The sequence below is a fragment of the Candoia aspera genome, chromosome 15 (assembly GCF_035149785.1).
Source record: "Candoia aspera isolate rCanAsp1 chromosome 15, rCanAsp1.hap2, whole genome shotgun sequence".
Taxonomy (NCBI): domain Eukaryota; kingdom Metazoa; phylum Chordata; class Lepidosauria; order Squamata; family Boidae; genus Candoia; species Candoia aspera.
In genome coordinates, this window is record NC_086167.1 from 1278716 (window position 1) to 1292588 (window position 13873).

The following is a 13873-nucleotide window of genomic DNA, read 5'->3' on the forward strand; positions in this document are numbered from 1 at the left end:
AGGTGTCAATTCTCTTCCTATTCTGTTCTTCACGTCCAGCTTTCGCTTCCATCGAGCATCACAGGGAATACCATGGCTTGTCTGTTTCTGATCTTTGTAGGAACAGACACGTCCCGGCATCTGAATATCTTTTCCTAGGCCTGCGTGGCTGCTCTACCGAGTGCTAGTCTGTGGCGTATTTCTTGACTGCCAGTTCCTTTAGTGCTGACAAGTGATTCTAAAAGGCAGAAGCTATGCACCAGTGATAGCTTCTTCAGTGATATCTTCATTATCAGTTCCAAGGCTGGCTGTTCTACCTATTGTCATTAGTTTGGTCTTCTTTACATTTCATATTAATTCTATTTTTTCACTGTGCTCAACTTTTATTACCAGGGCTTGTAGATCCTTTGCATTTTGGGCTATCGGGCCAGGTAACTGATATTTCTTCCTCCAATTTTAAAACCATGCTCATCTTCCAATCCAGCTTCCCTTTATATCCAGCATACAGGTTGAATAGGTAAGAGGAGAGTATGCAGCCTTGTCGCCCTCCTTTGCCAACCTGGAGCCAGACTGCTCCTCACTTCTCCAGGATCCCGGGACTCTTCTGCCAGGTTGTGCGGGAAGCCCACCGCCCACTCGCCGCTCCGCTCCGCTCCAGCAAAGGGAGGAAAGGGAAGGAGGGCGGCCGGTGGGCCGGGGGCCGCTGTTTTGTCCCGTTGCAGCGAACGAGGGCGAGGCGGGGCGGGCAGAGGAGGGTCACCCGCAGGGTTAGCGTGCTGGAGCGCGGCTTTCCTCCCATGCAGGGAATTTTCTGCTGGGATCTTTTTTCCTACTTTCGGGAAACTCCCACAGCCTTTCCTTTTGTTTCTGGAAGGGAGGAAGTCGCACTAAGCCTGCGCTGCGATCCTCCAGGGCCTGCGCGGAGCCGTCGTGGACCCGCGCCCGGACGGGGAAGGCGCGCTCGAGGGGCGCTGCGCTCGCCCGACGGCCGGCGGGGGACGGGGCGCACCTTGAGGGGGCGGGGCGGGGTTCGCCGGCTCTGCCGTCCCTCCGTCCCGCCCAACTCCAGCGGCAGCCCGGCCGGCAGCTGCTCCGAAGGCGCCTCGCGCGGGACGCAGCGAGCGCGCAAGCCGCGGCGGCCGGGATGGGGCTCTCCAGACGGGCGGCCTGCTGCGCGGGGCTGCTGTTGGCGGCCGTCTTGGCGGCGGGCGCGGGGCTGCTGGCGCTGCTCCTCGGCCGCTCCAGGTGCGACCCTCCCCGCTACTGGCGCGCGGCCGTGGCCGCGGACACGCGCAGGTGCTCGGACGTCGGCAGGTAGGCAGGCGGGCGGACGCGCCGTCGGGAGTCGGCGAGCGGGATGGCTGGGGGCGCTGCTGTTGCCCCCGCTGCTGCAGGCGGAGCGGCGTGGGGGAGAACCGACGGCCCTTTCCAGCCCCGGTCTCCTTCCTTGGTACCGCGAGCGTCTCGTACGACCCCGCCCGAGCAGCGGGAGGACGGCGGGTTGGCTCCCTCTGCCGTCCCGGGCCGTTTCGGTCACCTCGCCTGACGCTCAGCTCCCCGGGCGAGGCGGGTGACCGGCGGACCTCGAAGCGGCTCCTGGCCCCCACCCCAGAGCTCACGGACTTTGACCTGGGAAGAGCCCCGCGACCCCGTAGGGCCTCCAGCGCCCGGCACCTTCCGCGTTGCAGGGCCAGCGCCTGGGCGCAGGTCACATTTTAATGGCTTTAATTCACTGCTGTGAGATGGGCAACCATATAAATCTTTTAAATAAATACATATCTAATAATTGTTGAAACTTTCCCTAGTGGTGAAGGCAATGGGCTAGAAACCAGGAGGCCGTGAGTTCCAGTCCGGCCTGAGGCCTGAAAGCCGGCTGGGTGACCCTGGGCCACTCGCGCGCTCTCTGCCCAAACCACCTCACAGCGTGGTTGTTGTAGGGAAAACAGGAGGAGGAAGGAGTGTTAGGGAAGTTCGCCACTTTGAGTTATTTATAAAAATAATAAAGGCAGGATACAAAATAAATAAATAAATAATATACTGTAATGTAGTTTGCTATCATCTCTTCAATAAGCCATAACTTTTAAAACTTAGCTGAGCTCATTTGTTGCACTTACCCCCAATTGGTTTTGGGTCAGCATATTGTGTAAACCCAGGAGACTATGGTTTTAGTCAACAAACTGTGATTGGGAATGGCGTATTGCAATAAGTGAACCCAGCCCCTCTGTTCTGCTTGATTCCTAGAAAAGAGGAGTTCTAAAGGAGGGGCCTCTTTAAAAAATCATATGTTGCTGTTTTGTAACAAGACTCATACTGTACTGAGTTAGATTTCCACTTTAGATATGGATTTCAGTCCTGTCAGAATCCTTTTTCTCATGGGACCAACAATCTTTGGAGACCTTGGTTGTCATTATCATTCCACTACGAAGGCCTTGTCAAATATAAACCATAATTAGGAGGGTACATCATCTTTGGGATACCATGTATTGCAATTAACGAGTCAAAGCTCAGTTGGGAAGAATGCCTTCCGTCCTATTGTGCCACCCAACGCCTTTCAGACACACAGACCTTTCCATGAACACAAATGAACAAACAAGTAAGTTCTGAACTGGGCTGTTGAAGTGAAGGAAGATTTGGTGCCCTCCAAAACAGACCCCATAAATCTACAATAATCCTCAATGGGTCCCCAGCAACAATCTTTGTGCATTTGAATGTTGGATCACTCACTACACTTTTTTTTTGTATATAGTTTTTCTTAAAGATTTTAATCGCAGTAATAAAAACTAATATAAACTAAACTCAGAAGAAATGTAAAAAGATAATAAAAAGTGCAAAGAAAGAAAAAATGGAAGAAAGAAAAGAAAAAGGAAAATGAAAAAAGAATATATAAACAAAGTGACTTCCAATCTTCATCACAATTATAAACATGCTTGGTAGCTCCTCACCCCTTTTCTTCCCATAATCCATCCCTTATCTATAAGCAAATCCATAAGGCATCAATTTTTCAATCCTGGTGTCAGCAAAAAGTCTGTAAAGGGTTGCCAGAATTTCATAAAAACATATCTTTGTTTTAGACTTGATAAAATATAGGAATATTTTATATTCCTTCCTTTTACCTCTGAAAATCTTAATCTTTAATTCATTCAAATATTATCATAGGATTTGATCTCTCTTCAATTCTTCTTTATCCCATCGCATAGACTTCTTCAAGGCTTTAAGCCACCTCTTTTGTAAATCCAATAAAAAGACATTATCCAAGTCATTCTCTTGGTTTGTCATTTGTATGTCCCCTTTAATTTTTAAAACTTCAGACAGCTTTTTTTTATCCAGTCCCTATTTGGGTCATTATCTTGGCCTGTCACTTGTTCCACTTTAAATGCCTTCTCTGTCTTGTAATCTACACTGTTTAAATCCAATATTTCTGATGCTACCATTTCTGTATCCAGCAGGATTTCTTTCACATCTGTCGTTTCTTCTTTAAGATCCTTTAGACATAGTCTGTCCATAGAAGCAGACCTCATTACTGATATTGTTATATTGTGGCTATTGATCTCTGGCCCCATTCTTCAAACATCTTTAATATTTCAAATGTTGTAGTATTTTGTGTCATTTTGTAAATCCTAATCCTAAAGCAAAGGCAAAGGTTTTTTTTCTTTTTGCCTGGAATTTTTAGTCCCCTCTAGTGTCCAATATAAATCATAAGGTGTCTAATCTCTGTTATGATTGACAGTAGACAAAATAATTTTGGTTCCCACGAGAAGCTGTTTATTTTATATAGTTACTTCCAAAATCTTATAGTAAAAGTTTTAATATTCCAAATTTGTCTGGATCCTTAATTCACTTTCTTAGTTCAAAATTTTATTTAGCTTTTTGCTGTTTCAAATTCTTTTAAGTTCTTAAACTTATAGTTAATTTTCTATATTTTCTAATTTTTCTATTTTTCGACTCAGAAATGAAGATGGACTCATCAAACTTGTCATTCTGAAGATCTCTAATAGTTTTATGATGGTTACATAAGCAATTTCCAAAAGTGATTAGAAAGTAAGGTCAGCAAACTTCATGTCCTTTAAAAGCCTCCACTGCAGCCGTGAGATTGATGACTGATTCCTTCATCTCCCGGCACTAAAACCCATGGGAGACCACTCTTTTGTGGTCTCCTCACAAGGAGCAGCTGTCCAGAGCACATGTGGGTGATCTCCCATCCTCTCCTTCTCCAGAGAGATTTCAAAGAACCAGTCTACTCACCAGTTCTTCGAACTTTGCTGTGGGCATCATCTCTGCTCTCCATGAAGACATGTTCAGCTCACTGTACTTCCACCAGAAGTCTGCTCACCATACCTTTTGGTTTTCACTAAGATTCTAGTCTCTCTTTCTTAAGTAAGTTCTTATTTTTTGACAACCATGTTGGTCTGAAGAGTCCTCTGCATTTAAGACAATTCCACACCCAGTGGAGGGGTAGATAAAATGGTGAAACCACAGGCCAAGTTTCTGTGCAGTGCCCAGATCCCACCCCCCATTAACCATAGGGCTGCCAACTTCAGCTGGAACTGATCCTAGAAATCCATTCTAGCTGAGCCTTCCCTCTGCAGAAACCTACTAGTCTCTTTTGGGTGCAAAAACACCCAAGCACATTGCCCTCCACCTTTCCAGCTGAAAGAGCCAAGAAAGTTGCAGGATGGAGATGGGGTGTAATGGTTGCCTATTCTAAAACACTATCAGACTCATGAGCAGGAATTCAAAGATATCTGATTTATTAAAGAATAGTATGCATGATCACAGAGAAAGCTGAGAATGATAAAAGTGCGCCAAATGCCAACTAAAAACCCTTGGTGCAAATGAGATCCCTCCCCCCGTAGAATCTTCCCAAGCTCACAATCCCAGGTGCTCCTAACGGCTTCTGATGGTCTGCAGGAAAAGTCCTTGAGCCGAGCACATCACCCAAACACATTCCATTGAAATGAACACAGATACAGAGCTTGGTACAAGGTTTCACAGCAGCTCCCTCCCAAACAGAAACGCGCGTCAGCGCCATGGCATGTGAAACGTTACGATGTACAGTGCACACTGAAACAGTGAACATGACATGGGGCCCAAGAAGGGTTCAGTGCACTGGGGAAAGGAGGACGGGGAAGCAGGGGAACCGGATGAAATGGAGAGGTTAGCAGAGCGCCTTCTCCAAAGGGTTAAAGCTCTGCTGGCCAGCCGCTCTTCCAAGCAGGCTCTGCCCTTCCTGCCCATCCTTTGTCTCCAAACAGCCTCACCTCTTCTCACTGTAGGGGAAGGGAGCCCAAAATCAAGGCTGCACAAAGAGACAGGCCTGCTGCTTCCACCCGGGAGGGGGGAGGGTGTAAGGCCCCCCCCAGGCCAGCATCGCCAGGCAGCCACTGCCCTCTTCCCCCCCGGGGGACACCGAAGGCCTGGCTGGAGGGGGCCCAAAGTCGCAGGGCATGGGGGGCCTCTGCCAGCTGCAGCCAGGGCAGAAGGGCGGCCAGCAAGCGTCCCGGGGGAATCTGCCCTGAGGCGGGGGTAGGGGGCAGTAGGGGCAAGCGGCCGCTGTGTGTCATGCCGGCCCTGAACGCGGGGCTTTCTCCTGCCCGCACCGCTGGCCTCCCTGCAGAAGTCTGGCTGAGCAACGGCCTTTCTAGGCTGGAAGGAGGGCCGCCCCCTCGGTGCTCTTCGACAGTCGCCCAGCAGTCTAGAAGGAGCAGGTCTGCGGGGCGGGGGAGCCGGGGAGCTCGGCGCCCCCAACAGAGAGGGAGCTGCAGTGCTGCGCGCTGCCCTCGTCCCGTCTCTTTGCCCGGAGTGACGCCATCCGCGTTGCCTTAGGCGGGCGCGCAGCCACTTCCTGCCGGGCTGCCTCGTCCTGTGCGGGCAGGGTCCGGGCCCGCGGCGCGGGGCTTGCGAGGACCACGACTCTCCCTGCTTGCAGGTCGCCGGGAAGCCCCGGATCCGCTCTGGCTCGTCCCCGGCGGGCCGGCGAGGGAGGGTCCTGCTCCGCCTCGCGCGCTCAGCCGGTCACCTCCAGGCGCCGACCGAGCGAAGGAGGAAAACGCGGGAGGGGCGCCCGGCCCTGTTGGCAAGCTGCCGTCGGGCTGGAGCTCAGCTGGCTGGGCGCCCTCCCGGCTTGGTTTTCCCAGGCGTGGGGGATCCTACTGGCCAGGGCCAGGCCCTCCCCCTCCTTCCCTCCCTTCCTTCCAGCCGTTGGTGGGAAAGAGGCGCCTTCACCCTTGCCCGGGAGCGGCAGCGGCGGGAGGGGGGATCTGGCCGTCCAGCTGTGGGCCCTGCCCACCCAGAAGCCGACTGAAGGCACTCACGGCCCCCTTGAGTGGTGGTGGGGGCGAGTTCCCCTCTGCTTTCCAGGAATTTTCCCTGCAGAGCAGCCCCAGATGCCCCCCCCCCCCAGCCCTTAATGTGGAAGCTGGCCCTCTTCAGCTGATTCCTGGATTTCTGCAGTCTAATATCCCGCGTGGCTGTGGCTTTAGAGGCCCCAGTGGGACTCTGCCCTTGGAACAAATATTTGGGGCAAGTTCATCCTGTGGCTACATACGCCTCCTCCCCATCTGGCCTCTGGGGCCCTCAACTCAAGCCCTGCTCCTCCTGGTTCAGAAAAAGCCACGGCTGATATTTAGGAAAACCAGTTGCCTTGATTTACAGAACGGCAGATCTCAAACTGCTGTCAAGACCTGGGCAGCATCCTTTATAGCAGCTCTAAATACGTTTTAGAAGACACTCTCTGCCCCTGTAGAAGGGCATTCACGTTGGCAGGATTTGATGAAGTGCCCTTGAGTCATGGAGGGTCACGGAACTTCAGGTGCCCAGGTGTGCTCAGGGCTGGCAACTAAGTCAGGTGCCCGTTAGCCTGGCCCGGCTGGTGGGCGGAGCTGCTTGCCCCTTTGGCCGGCCTCGGCAGACCGGAAGCTTTTTTATTTATGAAAGGGCCAGTCTCTGGGTACAGGCAGCGCTTTGTCGCCTCGCAGTCGCTGTTGCACCATTCCACAGATTAGCAGGGAGGGGCAACCCAGAGAGTCAGCAGCTTTTCTCAAAGGCTCATCCCCCGCCCGCAATGTCTGTAACACGGATAGGATGCAGAGAGATACTTTAGGGGGTGGCATTTTGTGCCTGCTCACCAAGGGACAAGTGCCAACTCCTCTGCTAATCGGTAGAGGAGAAACAACCGTCATCATAGGAAGGCTTTTCCTCGCTTGCAGTTCACGCGGGCATTAGGATGCCCTGGCAGCCCAGGGTTCCCCCGGGGCCGATCCCTCTCCCCAGCCAGCAGCCTCCCCTGAATGCAAACAGTCTGCAGACAAGGGGCAGTGCCTGGGTCTTGCCCTGCGTTGCTTAGTCTGACCCACCTTATCCTCCTCCATTTCTATTGCTTATGTTCCTTTTGAACAAATTGTATCCTTCAACTGTTGTATTCCAAACTTTCCTCTTTCCCTTTCCAGTTCTCTTCCATGGACTAGACTGAATGATTGATAAGTTATGTGCCATCAGGTTGGTGCCAACTCTTAGCAACCACATAGATGGACTAGAAGGATGGTTGATACCACACCTGAGCCCCCAAATTCTTGTGCTTTCTTCATAGATCTTCAAATCCTGTGATAATACAGTTGTGGTTGTTATTGACAATACAACTTGTTCTCATTGATTAGAAAGAAGGGATAATTGTCTGTGGCTTTGATGAAGATTGGAAGTTATTCTGTCATATCGCTAATCCTTGCCCCTACCAGCGAGGAGACTTCACAAAATGTTGAGTCTTGCTACTGTTCTTCATGGTAGAGAATTCTGAATTATCATGATTCTCCTCTTTGCCTTTCTGCAAGATGCAGCTGTATTCCTTCTGCCTTCAGGGTCCATCTTCAGGTACCACAGGATATCCTTTTCCTCTTTGTTGTGGCCCTAAAAGTTGTTTCTAATATCTAGAGATGTGGAATATCTTTTTAAGTTTTGTTTCCAGTTGTCACTTTTGTTTCACTGGGCTTCCTCCTCTGTTTTATTTCTTCTGTGTGGAGAGTTGCTTCCCTCAGCTCTAGTGCCTTTTTGGTCCAACAAATCTTTGATCTTCCTTATGAGCTGAAATGTGGCCATTCAGTGTTCCAAACTTCAGATTTTTTCTTTGACACTAATACAAGTTTGTACTTGCTGCAAATATAAGTCAGATTGTTTTCAGAGAGGAATGCAAACATGCCATAGAGTTTGCAGGTCATGACTTGAGTGATGTCTGTTCATCTTCTGTTTTTTTTCAGGTATCACTAGTAGAAAATTTTATTATACTCTTTGAAGAAACTGTCTTGACGAACTTTGTTGCCAACCTTGTATTAGCTGCCTCTGTATGTTTGCCCAGTGAGTTCACTTTCTGAAAGCTGGTTGCCTTATATTCCTATGCTGCAACTCTGCTTCCTCAACAACAAGCAGACACACATTCGTTCACTCACAGTCAGCAATTATCGGCAACTCTTAGGACACATTTCTTGGAATCAGCAGCTATTTGTGAGCTGTCTCTTTACCACAATAACTGAGCATGCAGTTCTTTGGAATCCCTAGCTGTCTAGACATTCTCCCTGTCTCTTCCTGCTGATGAATTGTGCTGTAAGTCTCCTTTGAACTCTTCTGATTGCTTAGTCAGTGAGGATAGGACCACATGACTTGGAAGAGAGAACTGTATGGGCATTGTGGATTAATCTGCGTACCCAAAGATAATCTGCAACCTTCAGGTGAAGTCCTTCTCTCCACCATGGTTAAAGCAGCAGCCATTGGTCATTAGCCTCTGCCTGGAGAAGAGCAGCATTGTGTCCCTCCTCTCATCTTGAGCTGCAGATGCTGCTGCTGCTGTGGTCCAGTCTAACTCTGGAGAGTCCCATTGTGCCTCATTTTTCAGGAGAAGCTCTTCTGCTGCTGCCAGTTTTTGATGTACAATGTTTTGGCACTGTCCTCTTTATGCCCAACAGGGACATCTTAAAACGTGGAGGCTCAGCAGTAGATGCTGCTATTGCAGCCTTGGTCTGCACTTCAGTCCTGAATCCGCAGAGCATGGGCCTGGGTGGAGGCGTTATTTTCACCATCTACAATGCATCCACAGGTAGGCTCATCCAACCTCAAGAACTGGACTCAGGTGGAACCATCAACGTAGCAGCATGTTCTGCTCCTCAAAAAGGATGGGTTTTCACTTTTTACTACCTTGAATCCTGTTTTTTAAGATCCTAAGAAATAAATAAAATGTAAGCTACCAACAAAATATAGCTTTTGATGTGGAATGAAAATGGGGTTTGTGTGTGAAATAAGAGATTTGAGATTTGAATCTAGGTAAGATTTGTCAGGACAATGCTAGTGGTCATTTATCACTTCCATGGAAGCTGCGTGGATTTTTCAATGTGTTCTCCTTTGGATTGCAGGAAAAGTTGAGGTGCTCAATGCTCGTGAAAGGGCTCCCCAAAACATTACTGAAGGTTTGCTGGATAGATGTGGACACTTTTTGCTCCCAGGTAACTGTACAATTCAATTATTTTTTTTAATCTGTTCAATTGTGTCCAATTCGTGGAGACTACCTGGACAAGTCCTTGCGGTTTTCTTGGCAAGGTTTTTTGGAAGTGGTTCGCCATTGCCTCCTTCCTAGGGCTGAGGGAAAGTGACTGGCCCAAGGTCACTCAGCTGGCTTTGTGCCTAAGGCAGAACTAGAACTCACGGTCTCCCAGTTTCTAGCCTGATGCCTGAACCACTACACCAAACTGGCTCTCCAATTCAATGATACAGTGGTTCATAACAGTGGGGTTTGGGAGGAAATGTGTGCCTGGGGGCTTGAGACCCTGTTCTTTGATCTCTCTGGAAGAATTACCCTGGTAGATGCTGTGTTACACTAGGAGATGTTCTCGTTTCTCACTGGAAGAAATATGAAGCTACCTTGGGAAAAGTGTCCTCCAGAGGTGGTTTCACCTCAGAGGCAAGGTGTGTGTAGGACGGCATCAACACATTGGTTGGACTCACTCCCCCCCAAGCCATTATAAGTTTCTTCAGTCCATTGTGTGAAGCCAGCTGAGTTTTGCAATCCATGATTAATGGCTTACAGTTTTGTGTGAATTAGACCACTATGGCTTACTCAACAAACTTCAGTGAAAACGATGTATGGCTTATAGTGATATATTGTGCCACTTAGATGCCATAAGCCAGATATCACTGTACATAGACTGCTAGAATGTCAGATGTAGAGTAACTTACCCTCTTTAATCCTAAAGAGGATTCCTTCAGCAGAGAAAAACAGTCACGTGGACATTCATATCATCAGAACCACCATTCTCTTCTGGCTTATGAGCCTCAGAATCTCCTCCCATGCTTGCATCTGAAAGGTTTTTGCTGGGATGAGTGATCAGGCAGACACTCAGATTCTTCTACTACTCATTTCTGTATGTTTTTCACAAGTCACAATGGAGTTGTGGAATGACCCCAGGCAGTCTAATAGTGAAATTAGGGTGATATATAGAAATATCATTTGAGAAGTTTCTCGTTGTCTGTAACAAACTCAACGGCCTTGCTTATATAGGGGCTCAGTGGATTGCTGTTCCTGGGGAACTTCGTGGTTATGAGGAAGCTCACCTACGCTATGGCAGATTGCCATGGAAGGAACTTTTTGAACCCACCATCGAGATGCTTGGCCTTGGAATCCAGGTTCCAGACATCTTGAGCCAGTTTCTGAAATACCTGGAGTTTCACTCACCTTTGAAGAACACTTCCTTATGGTAAGATAAAGCTTTTAAACATGGGATAGGGCCAATGGCAGGTCAATATCCTTTACAGGAATTTCAAAGGTGGCCATGCTGAGAACGTTTCCTTCAATCATTTTGCCACAGTTGCCCACCACAAAATAACAGTGCAAAATGCTGATTGGGAGAAGAGGATTCTTAGAAGTGTGGAATTGTCATTAAGGTACAATCTCTAGTACGAACCGTCATATTCAGCTTTTGATGAGCCACAAGGCCAAGACCTTTTCACATCTACTGTTACCAACCCCATCTTATACGTATGAATTTGATTTCTCTTTTCTAAGTGAAAAACTCAGTCTCTTCTTTTCAGTCAACTTCTTTAATCCATCACCATTTTTAAAATGTTGTTTCTGTCTTCTAGGGTGTTATGTATCTCACCTAACGTTGCACCATCTGCAGATTTGATATCCATTCCCTCCACTTTTTTATTCAAGTCATTAATAAACACAGGACTCAGGACTAAACCTTGTGGTACCCCACAGTACTACCCTCCAATTTGATTAGGAACTGAGGATGAATATTGTTTGAGTGTAGTTATCAAACCAACAGTAGATCCACCTAATAGACCATGCTTAATTAGGTTGCTAATTAAAATATGGGGTACACTGTCAACTGCTTTGCCCAAAGAAGATATATTGTGATGACACTTCCCATTTATTTATTTATTTGATTTATATAGCCATCCATCTCATACAAGCCACTCTGGAGTAGCCTACAGGATTAAAACACACAAACCCACCACATGTAGCCCCCCACCTCCATCACCCAAGGATAAGCCATGACCCCACTTACCATCAATAAGATTATCTGTCCATCTGACCTAAATGCCTGGGGGAATAACCAGGTCTTCAATGCCTTGCAAAAGGCTATCAATAAAATTACCCAATAAAATACAGGAAGGCCAGTCTGATAAAGCTTCTAATTCACAAATCCATGATGACTTTTAGGTATTGTTGCTTTGTTCTCAGGGTGCTTGCAGGCTGATCTTCTTTAGTATCTCCCAGGCACCTGTAGTTTGACTGGCAGGTCCTTCCTTTCCTCTTTTGAAAAGAGGGACATTGGCCTTATCCTTCCAGCTGCCCCAGGAAGGATAAGCCAAGATAGGAGAATAGCCTTGCCTTTTCTTCCTTATCTCTCCTTCCCCCTGCCCCCAAGCTGTCTTTGCTGAGGTACAGTATTATTGTTTGCCTACAGATCTGGCCTAGCAGCGCCTCTTCTAGCCCAGTCCCAGGGGGGGTGAAGAGATTTTGCCTTTTCTTTCCCTTTCAGGGATGCCCTGCTTCCACAAGGCATCCCAAGGGGGCCAGCTGCCCCAGCCCCACTGTCAGGCAAGGGGCAGCGAGGGAAGCTGTCCTGCTAGCCATTGGCATCTGCAGTTTCAGCCACTCCCATCCCCGGGAGCTTTAATACCCACACGGTTGAAGCAGATCAACGCATCGATGCAATAGATAATAGAAATGTGAAATATATGAATATGAATGAATGAATGTGGTTTTCATGCATTTCCATATATATGTCTGTGTGTGTGTGTAATATATATATATATACCTTTAAAGCCCTGCATGGCATGGGTCCAGGTTACCTAAGGGACCGTCTCCTCCCCATCACATCAGCCCGTCCCACCCAGTCGTGCAGAGGGCATGCTACGGACCGCGTCTGCAAGAGAATTCCATCTGGCGGGGTCCAGGAGGTGGGCCTTCTCTGCAATAGCACCTGCCCTTTGGAATATCCTTCCCCCGGAAGTGAGATTGGCTCCCTCCCTCCTGGACTTTAGGAAACATCTAAAGACCTGGTTCTGTAATTATGCCTGGGGCAGGAGGGAGAGTCGCCATTCTTGGGGATGGTTAGTTTCTTAGCAGGACCCAGCTCTGCCTGCAAACCATAAAGAACTTTCAGCCATCATGGTTTTTATTATATTTATTGTATTATGTATTATAGTGTTTTTATAGTTTTATATTTTTATCTATCTTTTATTGTAAACCGCCCAGAGTCCCTTTTGGGAGACGGGCGGTGATAAATTTGATGATAGATAGATAGATAGATAGATAGATAGATAGATAGATAGATAGATAGATAGATAAATGGAAACTCATGAAAACCACATTTATTCAGAACTATCCTGAAAACAATCTCAGGAGAAATGGAAGTATTTAAAGGAAAGTCATATCGAGGGACAGATTAGAGGCTCATCTCCTTCCTTGGGAGCTGACCAGAGCTCATCGTACAGGCTAGATAAGGGCTTACTCAGATGGACCTCAAGGCCAGAAAGTGCTGATGGGTATGCCTCCCTGTCATCTCTTCCAGTGGACTGGTTTGCACTGACGGAGGAGCTGTCCTGAGACGTGGAGAGGTCTTGTCCTGGTCGGCCTTGGAGAAGACCCTAAAAGCTGTGGCAGAAAACGGGGCCAAAGAATTCTACTCTGGGAAGACAGCAGAAAAGCTAGTGCAAGATGTAAGAGCTGAAGGTAGGACAAAATTGCACGGTTCTCCCAAGCAACATTATACGCACATTGTTTAATGTGGGAATGGATGATCTCTGAGTCTGAGATTGGAGACAAGCAGGCCTCTCCGTTTCCGTGCAACGGGGCAGTGCTGAGCCCTCTGCCAAACAGGTGTGTGCCTGCACACGGTGTTCCGGCTTGGTCTGCTTTGACCTCACTGATACACTCCATTTCCCCTTCAGAAGGACCCAGGAGAAGCTAGTGAGAAGCAAGAATTGTTAGATATGACAGAAAAGGGAGCTAAGCGGGTGTCTTAATTTCCACGCAGGCACACTCTCCACCAGCAACCTTTTGAGTTCTTCGCCAGAAGGACCCCCTTTTGACAAGGGTCTTTCCAAAGGCTTCTGAGTAAACATTGCCATAATGGCATGAGGCCATGTCTTGCCACAGCGAAAGAACCAGAAGAAAGCAGTGAGGATTAGTGGATAATTTGCAAGAGGGCAGAGAAGACAGAAATGGGCCTTGCTCTGTCCTGCTTTTCACAAACAAAATAGGGTTAAGGGTAAGCAGGGAGTTACACAAGTTTGTAAATATCTCCTGTAGCTTATAGAAATGTTTACGCTTTTATAACATTTCAGTCAACAATTGGAAAGGACAAACGTCATACCATTTTGTGCTGAATTCATTCCTCTATTATTT

At 48.1% G+C, this 13873-nt stretch overlaps 1 protein-coding gene across 2 annotated transcripts in view; it reads left to right on the forward strand.

The window, feature by feature from the left end:
- Positions 1-1037: 1037 nt before the first annotated feature.
- The window catches only part of GGT5 (gamma-glutamyltransferase 5), a 33988-nt gene continuing 21152 nt past the window's right edge, over positions 1038-13873 (forward strand). Inside the window, exons 1-5 of one of the 2 annotated variants that reach the window (XM_063315725.1) lie at positions 1038-1293; positions 8928-9058; positions 9372-9461; positions 10514-10709; positions 13038-13198. In XM_063315725.1, coding sequence (XP_063171795.1) covers positions 1124-1293; positions 8928-9058; positions 9372-9461; positions 10514-10709; positions 13038-13198 — 748 coding nt within the window. In that variant the 5' untranslated portion in view covers positions 1038-1123. The remainder of the gene's footprint in view (positions 1294-8927; positions 9059-9371; positions 9462-10513; positions 10710-13037; positions 13199-13873) is intronic. The other variant, XM_063315724.1, reaches the window with a different exon arrangement.